We start from the raw sequence: 14,912 nt of genomic DNA, 5'->3' as shown, positions 1-14,912 counted from the left end.
CATATCTACTAAGCTTTCTAACATTTGTGTGTTCTTAAGGTCATTTAAAGTTAACATTCATCGAAATCAATCGCACCATTCATAACTTTTAGTCCTCCTTCATACTAACAAACTCCATAAATGAAATGCATCGGAATTTAGTTGGTGGCGCTCAACAATGGGTTAACAATGAGTTACTCTGCGATTTCAACATACTACGTGCACAATCTTGTACGAACAAGAATGTAGGCTGAGTTCTTATATTGGAGCTTTGCCAATAACAAACAAAGGTAAATTCGTAGATTTTTTCTTTGTAGAGTTCTTCGTTCTGTACAGGGTTCGTTTGTTATGATATCGAGCAGAAAGCTCACGTAAACTTGAAACTTTAACTTAACATTTTCGTACTGCTTAATGACAAACATTGGAAACATACTTACATACGCATATGCATACTTAGAGCATCGTAATGCATATCTCAGCAAAAGTAGTTGTACGAATGAATTTTGTATTAGTTGGTATTATTAGAGAAATTGTTAATATACTTGGAAAAATGTATTTCAAATGCCCTCTTTTGTACTAATTTCCAAATTATACTTTATTTTACTTCACATATTTTCGAATATTGCGCTGCTTAGAACAATGTTTTTTGCCATAAAATCAGAGTTCATACTCGTATGTATATATAATATGTAAATAAAATTAAGAACAACGTTGGAAGCTCAGGTAATCATATCATTTAGTGCATTTTTGTAGTAGTTTTGGCACTTTTTCTATTCTAATCAAATTAATACAAATTTATAAGAAGTTCAATTTTTTTTTAATTTTTTATCGAAAGGCACGGAATCAATCCTATAGAAGATCTATATTTTGTTTTCTTTTTGACCTAAGGCTTCCCAAGGGCCATGAGGTTAATGCAGGCAATAAACAAACTAAAAGCAGAAGAAGAATAAGCGAACATGAGTGGAAAGTGCAAAATATAGAATAAATCGTGCACACATACATCTGCACGTGCATGGATTTGCACATAAGGTTTGCTTATTTTGCTTTGAGATTGACTCCAATACTTCGTAGAGCAAAACAAACGTAACATAATATGAAACACAGTCTACATCAGTGCAACCCTGCCAAATGTAACCGAGCGTAAAATGCCGTATCTACCCGGAGCCATTTCTTTAATTTTTTTTTTCAATTTTTAGTCAATTCTATGAGATTTTATAAATTTTTTCGCAAAAAAATAGAATTTTTTGATTTACTTATGAAATATTTAGAGAGACAGTTTTCACTAACAAGAAAATAGTGGTGGTACCACCTTGATCAAACAATTCCCAGAATATACAATAGTCAAAAAATTCAAAATAAAAGTTTATTCCTCAAAAGTGATATTATCGCCTTCAAAGTACTCCACATCAACTGCAATACACTTATGGCAGCATTTGATCCAGCTCTCGAAACGTTTCTGGAACTTCTGGAACTCTATTTTCGGTATGGCCATCAGAGCCGTTTTCGATTTGCCCATTACTTCTTTCGGCTGTTAAAACAAGTTCCGCGTTCCTCGTACTAATTTTTTGACTATCTGCTGAATTCGATGGCCATTGGATAGTATTCGTATCGTTCTTGAGTAAAAATTCACGGATAATGTTTTCCCACAAGTCCTTTCTTTTTGTTCTTTTTTTGGCGAATTGCTTAAGATAAACGTCTCATCACGTCCACATAATAGTCCATAACAACTGTCTGACATTCTGGCAAAAATTCGTGGTATACGATGCTGTTATAGTCCATAAAAACCGTCAGCACCACAAAGGCACAAACTCGTTTTTGCAAATTCAAATCCATTCTTAAAGTTGTAAAAAATTGAAAACATGTGCAGAGGTAGACGGCATAATTTTTAGAAATATCAAGTAATGGCGCTAAAGTTTTGGAATGTTAGGAATGTTAATCCCAGATGTGGCAACCCAACAAAAACAAAAACAGAACTCAAATCAGTTAACTTAGAGCGTTCATTGTCGGTTATCCAGGGAACTTTATGGTCAAGGAGGTAGCCTGCTTCACACCGATTGCACGAAAACCATTGCTAACCTGGTCTTCTCCTCTGAGAATTGCAGAGATTGGCGAAACCATTTACATTAGGCGAGTGAAATAGTGAGGCCAGTGGCTAGTGACCTACATTTGAATGTTGTCTTACAAATGAAGGGCTATAGAGCGGGTCACTAACACAAAACTGGTACTTACATGCAAATATGAGTTTTACAAATTATTTCAAAATGGAGTAGATATTAAATAGTGAAATAGAAATATTTAGTAAATACAAATAATTGGTTTTTAGTTATGGTTAGAGGATAAGCACTTTTGTAAAAATGTACATACATACATACACACACATATAAGTAATTGTAGTCCATGTAAGCAGTTGAATGTTCGTATGCTTTTTCGCATGTCTCCCAAAATTAAATTTATTTCTCTACATCTCTGTGAACAGCTTCACATTCGTGACACGCGCTTATAACTGTTTTAATTCACACTTTTTTATTTATTTTCCAATTCTGGCTAATAACCAAATTTTCTCAATGCAATGCTCCGTATAAATAGCTCCAAATAGTTACTGCCCTGAGGTATCATTTATTAAAAAAAAATCACCGAGCTACACTTTTGGTAGAAGAACGAAGCTCAACTTCGATAAGGGGACACCAGGTAACTCATTCACAGCAATACGCACAAAAAATATTATATTAGAAAGCAATAAATATGTGGTAGAATTGAGTATAACTAATTCTGCATAATTAATATATTTCAAAAGTAATTAAACAGCTTTGCCATTTGCATCGTAAATCAAATAATCAATTAGTAGTTAACAAATATCGCATAGTCTGCATTCACTCGATTATACTAGTAATTTAATAGAATCTTTGTGCGTGCGTGCCTTCCCACAGCTTCGTTAACTTAACAAATGTCTAAAATTGTTTACTTGAATTAGCACCTGGAGAGTATCAACCGGAAAAAGTTCGCCTAGACCGCAGCCCCGCATACTCAATTGCGGGAAGACATGAGATTAAAAAAAGCACCGATTCTCCGGCACCGGGAGCATATTGCCCTGAAAATGTTCGTCTTGATCATGCTCCTGCTTACACAATAAGTGGTAGACATAGAACTGTGGTTCAAAGTGATACCCCTGCCCCTGGGGCGTATTGTCCCGAAAAAGTTCGATTAGATAGCACACCTTCGTATACAATAAGCGGTAAGCATGGAATCATTTCAATACAAGACTCCCCAGGTCCAGCGAATTATTGTCCCGAAAAAGTGCGACTTGATCACACTCCCGCGTATACAATGGCCGGAAAACACAATCCCAAAATAAGTAACAACACACCCGCTCCTGGAGATTATTGCCCCGAGAAAGTGAAATTGGATAATACACCGGCCTACACCTTCGGAGGGAAGTATGATCCAAAACACAATAACAATACTCCGGCGCCAGGTGATTATTGTCCCGAAAAAGTGCGACTTGATCACACTCCCGCGTATACTATGGCCGGAAAACACGATCCCAAAATAAGTAACAACACACCCGCTCCTGGAGATTACTGTCCTGAGAAAGTAAAATTGGATAATACACCGGCCTACACCTTCGGAGGGAAGTATGATCCAAAATACAATAACAACACTCCGGCACCAGGTGATTATTGTCCCGAAAAAGTTCGACTGGATCACACTCCAGCCTACTCCATGGGTGGACGACATGACTTACAAAAGCCCAGTGACACACCAGCTCCAGGAGCTTATTGTCCCGAGAATGTGCGACTCGATCATAGCCCAGCGTTTACGATGGCTGGAAAACACGATCCCAAAATAAGTAACGACACACCCGCCCCTGGAGATTACTGCCCCGAGAAAGTGAAACTGGATAATACACCAGCCTACACTTTTGGAGGGAAGTATGATCCAAAATACAATAACAACACTCCGGCACCAGGTGATTATTGTCCCGAAAAAGTTCGACTGGATCACACTCCTGCCTACTCCATGGGTGGACGACATGACTTACAAAAGCCCAGTGATACACCAGCTCCAGGAGCTTATTGTCCCGAGAATGTGCGACTCGATCATAATCCAGCGTTTACGATGGCTGGAAAACACGATCTCAAAATAAGTAACGACACACCCGCTCCTGGAGATTACTGCCCCGAGAAAGTGAAATTGGATAATACACCGGCCTACACTTTTGGAGGGAAGTATGATCCAAAATACAATAACAATACTCCGGCACCAGGTGATTATTGTCCCGAAAAAGTTCGACTGGATCACACTCCAGCCTACTCCATGGGTGGACGACATGACTTACAAAAGCCCAGTGACACACCAGCTCCAGGAGCTTATTGTCCCGAGAATGTGCGACTCGATCATAGCCCAGCGTTTACGATGGCTGGAAAACACGATCCCAAAATAAGTAACGGCACACCCGCCCCTGGAGATTACTGCCCTGAGAAAGTGAAATTGGATAATACACCGGCCTACACTTTTGGAGGGAAGTATGATCCAAAATACAATAACAATACTCCGGCACCAGGTGATTATTGCCCCGAAAAAGTTCGACTGGATCACACTCCAGCCTACTCCATGGGTGGACGACATGACTTACAAAAGCCCAGTGATACACCAGCTCCAGGAGCTTATTGTCCCGAGAATGTGCGACTCGATCATAGCCCAGCGTTTACGATGGCTGGAAAACACGATCCCAAATTAAGTAGCGGCACACCCGCCCCTGGAGATTACTGCCCCGAGAGAGTGAAATGGGATAATACACCGGCCTACACCTTCGGAGGGAAGTATGATCCAAAACACAATAACAATACTCCGGCACCAGGTGATTATTGTCCCGAAAAAGTGCGACTTGATCACACTCCCGCGTATACTATGGCCGGAAAACACGATCTCAAAATAAGTAACGACACACCCGCTCCTGGAGATTACTGCCCTGAGAAAGTGAAATTGGATAATACACCGGCCTACACTTTTGGAGGGAAGTATGATCCAAAATACAATAACAATACTCCGGCTCCAGGTGATTATTGTCCCGAAAAAGTTCGACTGGATCACACTCCAGCCTACTCAATGGGTGGACGACATGACTTACAAAAGCCCAGTGACACACCTGCTCCAGGAGCTTATTGTCCCGAGAATGTGCGACTCGATCATAGCCCAGCGTTTACGATGGCTGGAAAACACGATCCCAAATTAAGTAGCGGCACACCCGCCCCTGGAGATTACTGCCCCGAGAGAGTGAAATTGGATAATACACCGGCCTACACTTTTGGAGGGAAGTATGATCCAAAATACAATAACAATACTCCGGCACCAGGTGATTATTGTCCCGAAAAAGTTCGACTGGATCACACTCCAGCCTACTCCATGGGTGGACGACATGACTTACAAAAGCCCAGTGATACACCAGCCCCAGGAGCTTATTGTCCCGAGAATGTGCGACTCGATCATAATCCAGCGTTTACGATGGCCGGAAAACACAATCTCAAAATAAGTAACGACACACCCGCTCCTGGAGATTACTGTCCCGAGAAAGTGAAATTGGATAATACACCGGCCTACACCTTCGGCGGGAAGTATGATCCAAAACACAATAACAATACTCCGGCACCAGGTGATTATTGTCCCGAAAAAGTGCGACTTGATCACACTCCCGCGTATACTATGGCCGGAAAACACGATCTCAAAATAAGTAACGACACACCCGCTCCTGGAGATTATTGCCCCGAGAAAGTGAAATTGGATAATACACCGGCCTACACCTTCGGAGGGAAGTATGATCCAAAATACAATAACAACACTCCGGCACCAGGTGATTATTGTCCCGAAAAAGTTCGACTGGATCACACTCCAGCCTACTCCATGGGTGGACGACATGACTTACAAAAGCCCAGTGACACACCAGCTCCAGGAGCTTATTGTCCCGAGAATGTGCGACTCGATCATAGCCCAGCCTATACTATGGCCGGAAAACACGATCTCAAAATAAAAAACGACACACCCGCTCCTGGAGATTACTGTCCCGAGAAAGTGAAATTAGATAATACACCGGCCTACACTTTTGGAGGGAAGTATGATCCAAAATACAATAACAACACTCCGGCTCCAGGTGATTATTGTCCCGAAAAAGTTCGACTGGATCACACTCCAGCCTACTCCATGGGTGGACGACATGACTTACAAAAGCCCAGTGACACACCAGCTCCAGGAGCTTATTGTCCCGAGAATGTGCGACTCGATCATAGCCCAGCCTATACTATGGCCGGAAAACACGATCTCAAAATAAAAAACGACACACCCGCTCCTGGAGATTACTGTCCCGAGAAAGTGAAATTGGATAATACACCGGCCTACACTTTTGGAGGGAAGTATGATCCAAAATACAATAACAACACTCCGGCTCCAGGTGATTATTGTCCCGAAAAAGTTCGACTGGATCACACTCCAGCCTACTCAATGGGTGGACGACATGACTTACAAAAGCCCAGTGACACACCAGCTCCAGGAGCTTATTGTCCCGAGAATGTGCGACTCGATCATAGCCCAGTGTTTACGATGGCTGGAAAGCACGATCCCAAAATAAGTATAGACACACCCGCTCCTGGAGATTATTGCCCCGAGAAAGTGAAATTGGATAATACACCGGCCTACACCTTCGGAGGGAAGTATGATCCAAAATACAATAACAACACTCCGGCACCAGGTGATTATTGTCCCGAAAAAGTTCGACTGGATCACACTCCAGCCTACTCCATGGGTGGACGACATGACTTACAAAAGCCCAGTGACACACCAGCTCCAGGAGCTTATTGTCCCGAGAATGTGCGACTCGATCATAGCCCAGCCTATACTATGGCCGGAAAACACGATCTCAAAATAAAAAACGACACACCCGCTCCTGGAGATTACTGTCCCGAGAAAGTGAAATTGGATAATACACCGGCCTACACTTTTGGAGGGAAGTATGATCCAAAATACAATAACAACACTCCGGCTCCAGGTGATTATTGTCCCGAAAAAGTTCGACTGGATCACACTCAAGCCTACTCCATGGGTGGACGACATAACTTACAAAAGCCCAGTGACACACCAGCTCCAGGAGCTTATTGTCCCGAGAATGTGCGACTGGATCACACTCCAGCCTATACTATGGCCGGAAAACACGATCTCAAAATAAAAAACGACACACCCGCTCCTGGAGATTACTGTCCCGAGAAAGTGAAATTGGATAATACACCGGCCTACACTTTTGGAGGGAAGTATGATCCAAAATACAATAACAACACTCCGGCTCCAGGTGATTATTGTCCCGAAAAAGTTCGACTGGATCACACTCCTGCCTACTCCATGGGTGGACGACATGACTTACAAAAGCCCAATGACACACCAGCTCCAGGAGCTTATTGTCCCGAGAATGTGCGACTTGATCACACTCCCGCGTATACTATGGCTGGAAAACACGATTCCAAAATAAGTAATGACACACCAGCTCCGGGCGAGTACTATCCCGAAAAGGTTCGACAAGATCACATACCGTCCTTTACCATAACCAGTCGCAAGTATTTGACTCATGTCGACAACACTCCATCTCCATGCGATTACAAGCCCGAGGAGTGTAAGCTTGACTATTCGCCAGCGTACACCTTTGGCATGAAGATGAACACAGTCGTAAGAAGCGAATCACCAGCACCAGGACAATATCAGCTAGAGAAAATTAATTTGGATCGAGGACCAGCGTACACGTTCGGCATAAAGGTGACTCGTGACATAGTCAGTGAGACCCCAGGTAAGACAAAAGTAGTTGTACGTAGAGGCATAATTTAGATAATTGCATTTATGTACATAGATCAGTCAAGTGTAGTATTTGTGAGTAAATATAAGTTATAGATAGTTGTATGAAGTCGTGTATATATATTTTTATGTGTGAATGTACACTTTTGAATCTTAAACTATTCCACGCATACATAACCATAACCATGCAGGCGAAGAGTTCAGAGGCAAGTGAGGATGCATGGCCGATTTATAGTATATCTTTTGTTACATACTTATTTACGTTCACATATACATACATGCATATACACATACGCATTCCTTTCGTCTTCGTAGCACCCACTGCTTATGAACCAGAAAAGCACATCCTCGAACATGCACCCTCCTTTACTTTTGGATTAAAACCCAAGGACGACAGGCTTGGTTTGAATGCGCCAGGTAAGTTTAAAATACTTTTTTATGTCATACAAATCATTTTAATCATGGACATTTATGCATGGGAAATTTAATAAGGGGAGTGATACCATACATTTTGCGAATATTGTGCATACAGTCACTTACACCTTGTTTGATACAGATAAGATTTTTTCGTAAAGTGTTCTATATTTCACAATATTTTTCGAAAATGGAAAAGCAGAGTATGCAGATATTTTTTATTTATTTATTTTTTATTGTATTAGTCCAGAATGCACAAAAAATGGTTGACTCCATGCCACGTAATCGATAATAAAGGATACCCAACAACGTACCAAATACCTTAAAACTTTAAGAATTAAAAATAAATAGTTGCCCTTTTTTAGCTGTATCATTTAAGCTGTGACGTGAATTCTCTGTATGCCTTGCAAACAAACAGTATATTTATCAAACAAGGAGTAAGGAACTGTATGTACCTATGTACGCGGTGGCATTTTCTGGTTGATGGATTACCCTGATCGTATAAACTGTGGGTGCCTCCGTATATAGAATAATGTCAACAAGCATACCACAAATTGGAGGAGGAGCTCGGCCAAACAACCAAAAAGGGTGTAGGTGCCAAATATATTGTATATTAATACGGGTATATATAATGGCTAGCGACTTAAAGGCGGAAATTAATTGATTTTCACAGATTTCTTTAGGATGATGAAAATATTTGCATCAAATTTTCGGAACTTCACGATGCTTGTACTTAATGAAGCAAATACATACGAATATCCATCCTACAAATACATAAAATTAAAGAATTGAAATTTGGCACGCTTCTAGAAAAAAAATTAAGTTCTGGCCATCTTTTGCTACTTACTTGCAAAAAAAATTCTATTAAACTGCAAACTTCTAAACTGTAGTATAACTTCATATAGAAAGCAACGCTTTAAGATAAATTCCTCCCATTTTGTCCGACTAGTTTTTATGTCAGAGTTCAAGTTAATTTGAAAAACGCAGTTTGTCGGTCTTGGAATTTCGTTTTAAAACTTTATGCGATATTCGTGAAGGTATAAACTAGCAACTTTGCAGCAACTAAAAAAACGGTCTTATATTCTATACAGGAATAAAGTGTAACTAATTCGGATTGACAACTAGACTTAATTCTCTTATTTGAAGCGAATTAGGGGAACTTTTGATAGTGACATTGCCGAAATCCGACAATTAATATCTATTGTGAATGAAAAATAATGTAACTTTTAAAAAGAAGAACAAAAAAGACCGGATGCAATGCTAGTTTGCACTAACACCTTCGAAATTACATTTTTTTTATATTTCGAAGCAGTTTAAGAAATTGCAATTTAACATTTTTTTAAATATTTATATAATTCTTCTTCTTAGTATCAGGGCAGCTAATACCCGTATTTGTCACCCGAAACACCATATTTGTCACTGACAAAACTAAGCAATAACCAAAACAGCTGTTCACTAATCCCTGTAACAACCGCCAGTCCCACTGCAATTTTAATCAGAGTCAACTGCGCCAGTAATCCCAATTAACGCCTTCGTCTGGATAAGCTATTAATACACTGTAGTTTTTGTGTTGCCACCCTGTATATACAGTTTATCCATAGTCTGTGGGGTTTAGTGAGTGAGCTTGTGCTTTAAAGAGTTAGTAAAAAATATGAATGTTTCTTTGCATAAATGAGTTTTAGAGTCATCTAAGAGATAAGTATTCATTCTGGTAATTATTGGTCGCATTCATCAATTTTTTCTTTCACTGACAAATAAGCTTTTATCTGCCTTTCATAGTAAAGGGTTTTCCAATAACAGGTGTTATTTTGAATAGCTCGCTATTTCGCTTTTGAAACTGTCCTTTATTGATATTTCACAAGTAGAAACTACGCCATTAATAAAAATGGAACGATAACCGCTTAAACAACGCATTGAAGTTATTAAAATTCTCTATAAAAATTGTGAAAATTTGGCAGAGACGGTTCGTAAAACTCGAACCTTTTTGGGTCATCGTGAAGCACCTTGTCGGACCGCAATACAGAAATTGGTGAAAGAATTTGAACTGTTGAGACAAATTAGTGCACATCGCTCAAGAACAGCCGGAAATATTGCTGTTGTAGCCGAAAGTGTTGAAGAAAACCCAGGTTTGTCCATTCCTTGTCGTTCTTTGGAATTAGGCAATCCACAAACGTCGTTACACCGTATTTTGCATAAAGTTTTGGGTCTTAGGGCTTATAAAGCCCAGTTAACACAAGAACTCAAGCCAGCCGATCATCCACAAAGTCGTCTCTTTGCTGATTGGGTCGTTGAAATGCATGAAAATGATCCGGAATTCCATCGAAAAATCATCTTGAGTGATGAGGCCCATTTCCACCTCGGTGGCTTCGTCAACAAGGAAAATTGTCGGATCAAAGGCTCAGAAAATCCAAGAATTATTGTTGAAAAGAGAGGCTTTTCCTCAACGTGTGACTGTTTGGTGCGGTTTATGGTCCGGCGGAGTCATTGCACCTTACTTTTTCGAAAATGAAGCTGGAGCAACAGTTACGGTGAATGGATTGCGCTATCGAGAGATGATTAACAAATTTTATAGCCGGAATTGGATGGTATTGATCTGGATAAAGTTTATTTTCAACAAGACGGCGCTACGTGCCACACAAGCAACGAAACCATCGGTCTTTTACCAAAATAGCACCTCTTATTGGAAAACCCTTTACTATATTCGCGTGTACTATGTATTGTTTTATGTATTTCAATTTGAATTTTCATTGCTCTCAAAGCACCTGGCCACTATCGTCCTGAAAACTATAAATTAGATAATTCACCCGCTTTTACGTTTGGTTTGAAAGTTCCACCCATGCCAGGTGAGTCTAGCGGAAGCTTGCAGTATGTACAAAGTGGCGCAAAATTAATCACCTTATCGGAAGAAAAGTTATTCAAAAACATGATGATTCATTTTGCGCCACCTTGTACATAGGTATACACATATGTATATATCTTTGGAAATAAACGTATGAAAATATTCTGTTTCTATGTTGTGTTTGCTTTCTTATTGTTTTCCTTTTTATTGCTTTGTATTTATTTATAAATGGAAATGGCATTCCATCATCATGTCTGTATATGTCGCATATTTAGCTCTTCCAAAGGGTGCTTATGTAGAAGATCGCATTTTACAAAGACGTGAACGGCGTTTAACGAGTCCCGGTAAGTAGGCATAAGTCGATATTTAGGCGCATGTATTATTTTAAGTATTTATGCAACATCCAATTCACATTTTTTTCATAATTTTTCACCAAATTTTCCTAGATTCTTTCGCACGTTTTTCATAATATCTACTACATTGCGCATACATACATACATAGGTACTAAAGCTCTAGATAGCCGGATAGCAAGCAATGCGAGTAGCTCTATACTCCCTCGGTTCAAATGTTTGTTCAAAATTTTCGAGCTTTCGAGACAATTTGTGAAGTTGAAGAAAAATTCTCAATTTTATTTGCCAGCATTTCTATAGTTTTCCAACGATGTTACCGCCGTATAATAATTTGTAAAACTTAAGAAAGAGTTCTTACAAAAAGTCAAAATTTACCGCACGAAAAAATTATAAAAGCAATAATAAAAAAAATGTCAAAATATCGTTTCCTTGATTGTATGTTTAAAACGAAATCTCATAACGGAAGTTATTCCGCAGTCATTGCCGGTATTTTAGTAACACGCAAATTCTTGTTCTGTGCATAACTAAATAAATATATATAAGACCAAAAGCGTTTGCTTTGAGTTTTTATGCTTTTTCTCGTTCTCATATTTATGTGGTTGTTTTGGTTTAGTAACAACAAATATGCCGCGCGAAAAACTTTGTCTGAATTAGAGCAGAGACAAATTTTAGCACGAAGAGAGAGGCTGCTTCAAAATTAAAAAGAAGCAAAACTGTGGTTTTGCATTACTTCCATTTGAAAGAAAGTACGGATGTACCAAGAGAAATTGTAGAATACCATAACTTGGCGCTAGAGATGTTCGGGAAATCAAACGTTTAGCTATAAATAAATAAATTAAAGAGCTCTGCTGAAATCGAACGCAATCTTAATTTGGAAGTTACTACCCTTCGTGTGCAACAAAATTTGCAAGCGGATTCTAGTCTAGAATATGTAAAACGAGTACCTTAAGGGGGGGGGATAGGGTCACAAAATCGAAATTTATTTTCTTCACTCATCTTATAGTAAATCATTTCAAGAATGTTGTGTCAAAATTTTAAGTGGATCGGAGCAGAACTCTCAAAGTTATAGCCTTTGTAGGCACTCTACCTCGAATGCGGAGCATCGATAATTTTTCAGAGTCATTTTTTCAAACGCGTTTTTCCCGAAACGACTTCTTAAAAGTCGGTGCCAATCACAACTCCGAAACTATTCAACCGATTCTTTTCAAATTTGGCACACGTTTTCTAAATCAAAAATACCTCCCCCCCCCCCCCCACTGTTTTTTTTTTAAGGTTGTTTTTCACTTACAAATATGGCGAAGTTTTTCGCCAAAAATGCTCGTTTTACGTTTTTTTGCCACCAAAACTACAAAAATGAAAAAAAAAAATTTTTGTTAATGGTGGGGGGAGCATTACGTCATACTTTAACTGAAAAATTCGACTTTTTTAGTTTCAGATGATTCTACGACGAATGCCGATTGGCACCGCAGAGCACCTCTCGAAAAACATATCTCCAAAAAAAACTCTGTCATGGGCTTATTTGTCAATATTTTATTATTAATATTTTTTAAAAACTTATTGAAAAGATGTACAATAACATGCAACTGATTTTATTAAAGTATCTTAAGCCATATTTCTGTAAAAAATTCAAAAAAAGTGTTTTTTTTTAGCGCTAAACCCTACCACCCCCTTAACCTAAGTTAACCACACGACACAAACAGGCCAGCTTGACATTTGCTAAAAAAGTACCAATTTTAGTAAAATGAATGAGAAAGAGTAATTTTTTCCTATGAAAAAATGCAATCTGGACGGACCACTTTTTTTTTATGATAATTTCAATGAAGAGTGAATTTTTCAGCATGACAACACAGCAGTTCATGCTTCTAAACCGACAAAAGAGTTTTTGACAGCGAAATACTTATTTTAGAATGGTTTACCTGCAGCGCTGACCTTAACCTAATCGAAAATGTATGGGGAATACTTTCCCAATCGATTTTCACAAATGGATTTGGAAGCGCTAAGAGCCTTAGAAGTGTGACTAATGTTGAATGGTCTAAAATTTATCACAGTATTATAAAAACTTAATTAAATCGATGTCTCGACGACTTCAACAAGTTATATTCAAATCCAAAGCAATTGACTAAGCTCAAAATTTTAAATATAATAACATTGGCTTTTATACTTTTTTCGTTATATAGAATTTACTTTTCTTTATAATTAATTTAAGATTCGCGTAATGTGTGCTTATTTCTGTAGATTTTTAAAACATTTATCCTTAAAAGTTTACATATTAAAAACATAAATTGTTAACTCTAAACTTATAAAATATAAGAAATTGATTTGGCCTTATAATTTTTTCGTGTGGTGTTATCAAGACAAGTATAGCGCGAATTACTCCAAAAACCTCGATATACTCGAACTCATGCGCGAAAAAATCGAACAGGTGTGCGGGTACTCGTTGCTCATTCGCCCATGCATTTGTGCACAAAATAGAGAGCTCTAGTGCATGCATATATATTTTAGCCTAACCAAATACTCGTAGAGAGCTGCATAAAAGTATGTACTTACATACATACTATATATGTACATAAGAACATTTAACTCTCAGCAATCTTGTTTATCACATACGCATACACTAAAGCCTATTTATTTAACACATTCTCACTGTAGTTCGCACCAATCAAAATCAGAATAAACTTAACGCTGATGATGTAAATTTCAAAACAACGGTTACCGTAACCGAAGTCTGTGCCAATAATGTCGACCACACACCCACATCGATACTCACCACAACCACGAGAGTAATGGGTGAGCAAGGTGAGCAAAAAATGAGCAAAGAAATTCAAAAACACAACGGTAGTGACATTAAGGCAAACAGCACGGCTATCAGCACCATACAGCACACCACCAGCGGCACACTCAGGAATAGCTTAGAAGCTGTTAAGTCGAGTTCGGGCAATGCAAGTTCTAAACTGATCACCACCACTACCACAATGCGCACAGTTGCAAATGGTGTACAAGATAACGGTAGGGAATTTCGCACTGCACAGGGGAAATCCGATGCGGCAGCGTCCAAGTCTGCTGGTTCAGTCACCAAAACAGTAGTTCAACCGGACGGCACAACTGTCACAACAACCACAACTTCAAGAACTTCAGCAGTCAAATACGCTGTAGAGGCGAGTGCTACACACGAAAAAATTTCAAGGTAAAATTGCATGTTAAATTGTTTACGAGTACTCGTATGGCAATTATTCAACAGTTGTTAATCCCTTTAAAATTTTACTTTTCTAGCGTGCCCACTAACCCATTCATCCACGTCATTATATGCATTTCTACTCATCATCTCAATTACTTATACTTTTTTGCTGCTTATAAGTAACTTTAATAAATCAATATTTTTCTTTTGAACAGCTCCTAACGTCTATAAAATCCCCACCGTCTTGGGTATTAGCAAAGAAGGTCCTATACGTTCGGCACCGGCTTTCACAATGGCCGGTAGACAAAAGCCACGACTAACCCCCGC

At 39.0% G+C, this 14,912-nt stretch overlaps 1 protein-coding gene across 3 annotated transcripts in view; it reads left to right on the top strand.

Annotated features, from left to right (window-relative positions):
- LOC129246872 (uncharacterized) overlaps nt 1–14,912 on the top strand; it is a 30,009-nt gene extending 15,097 nt beyond the window's left edge. For 2 of the 3 annotated variants that reach the window (XM_054885572.1, XM_054885571.1), the window contains exons 4-10: nt 2,566–2,667; nt 2,951–7,801; nt 8,122–8,223; nt 10,980–11,063; nt 11,335–11,403; nt 14,060–14,594; nt 14,801–14,912. In XM_054885572.1, the coding sequence (XP_054741547.1) occupies nt 2,566–2,667; nt 2,951–7,801; nt 8,122–8,223; nt 10,980–11,063; nt 11,335–11,403; nt 14,060–14,594; nt 14,801–14,807 (5,750 nt within the window). In that variant the 3' untranslated portion in view covers nt 14,808–14,912. The remainder of the gene's footprint in view (nt 1–2,565; nt 2,668–2,950; nt 7,802–8,121; nt 8,224–10,979; nt 11,064–11,334; nt 11,404–14,059; nt 14,595–14,800) is intronic. The other variant, XM_054885573.1, reaches the window with a different exon arrangement.

Source organism: Anastrepha obliqua, chromosome 5 (genome assembly GCF_027943255.1).
Source record: "Anastrepha obliqua isolate idAnaObli1 chromosome 5, idAnaObli1_1.0, whole genome shotgun sequence".
NCBI lineage: Eukaryota > Metazoa > Arthropoda > Insecta > Diptera > Tephritidae > Anastrepha > Anastrepha obliqua.
The sequence above is the reverse complement of the archived record's forward strand: the minus strand, read 5'-3'. Positions and strand labels throughout refer to the sequence as shown.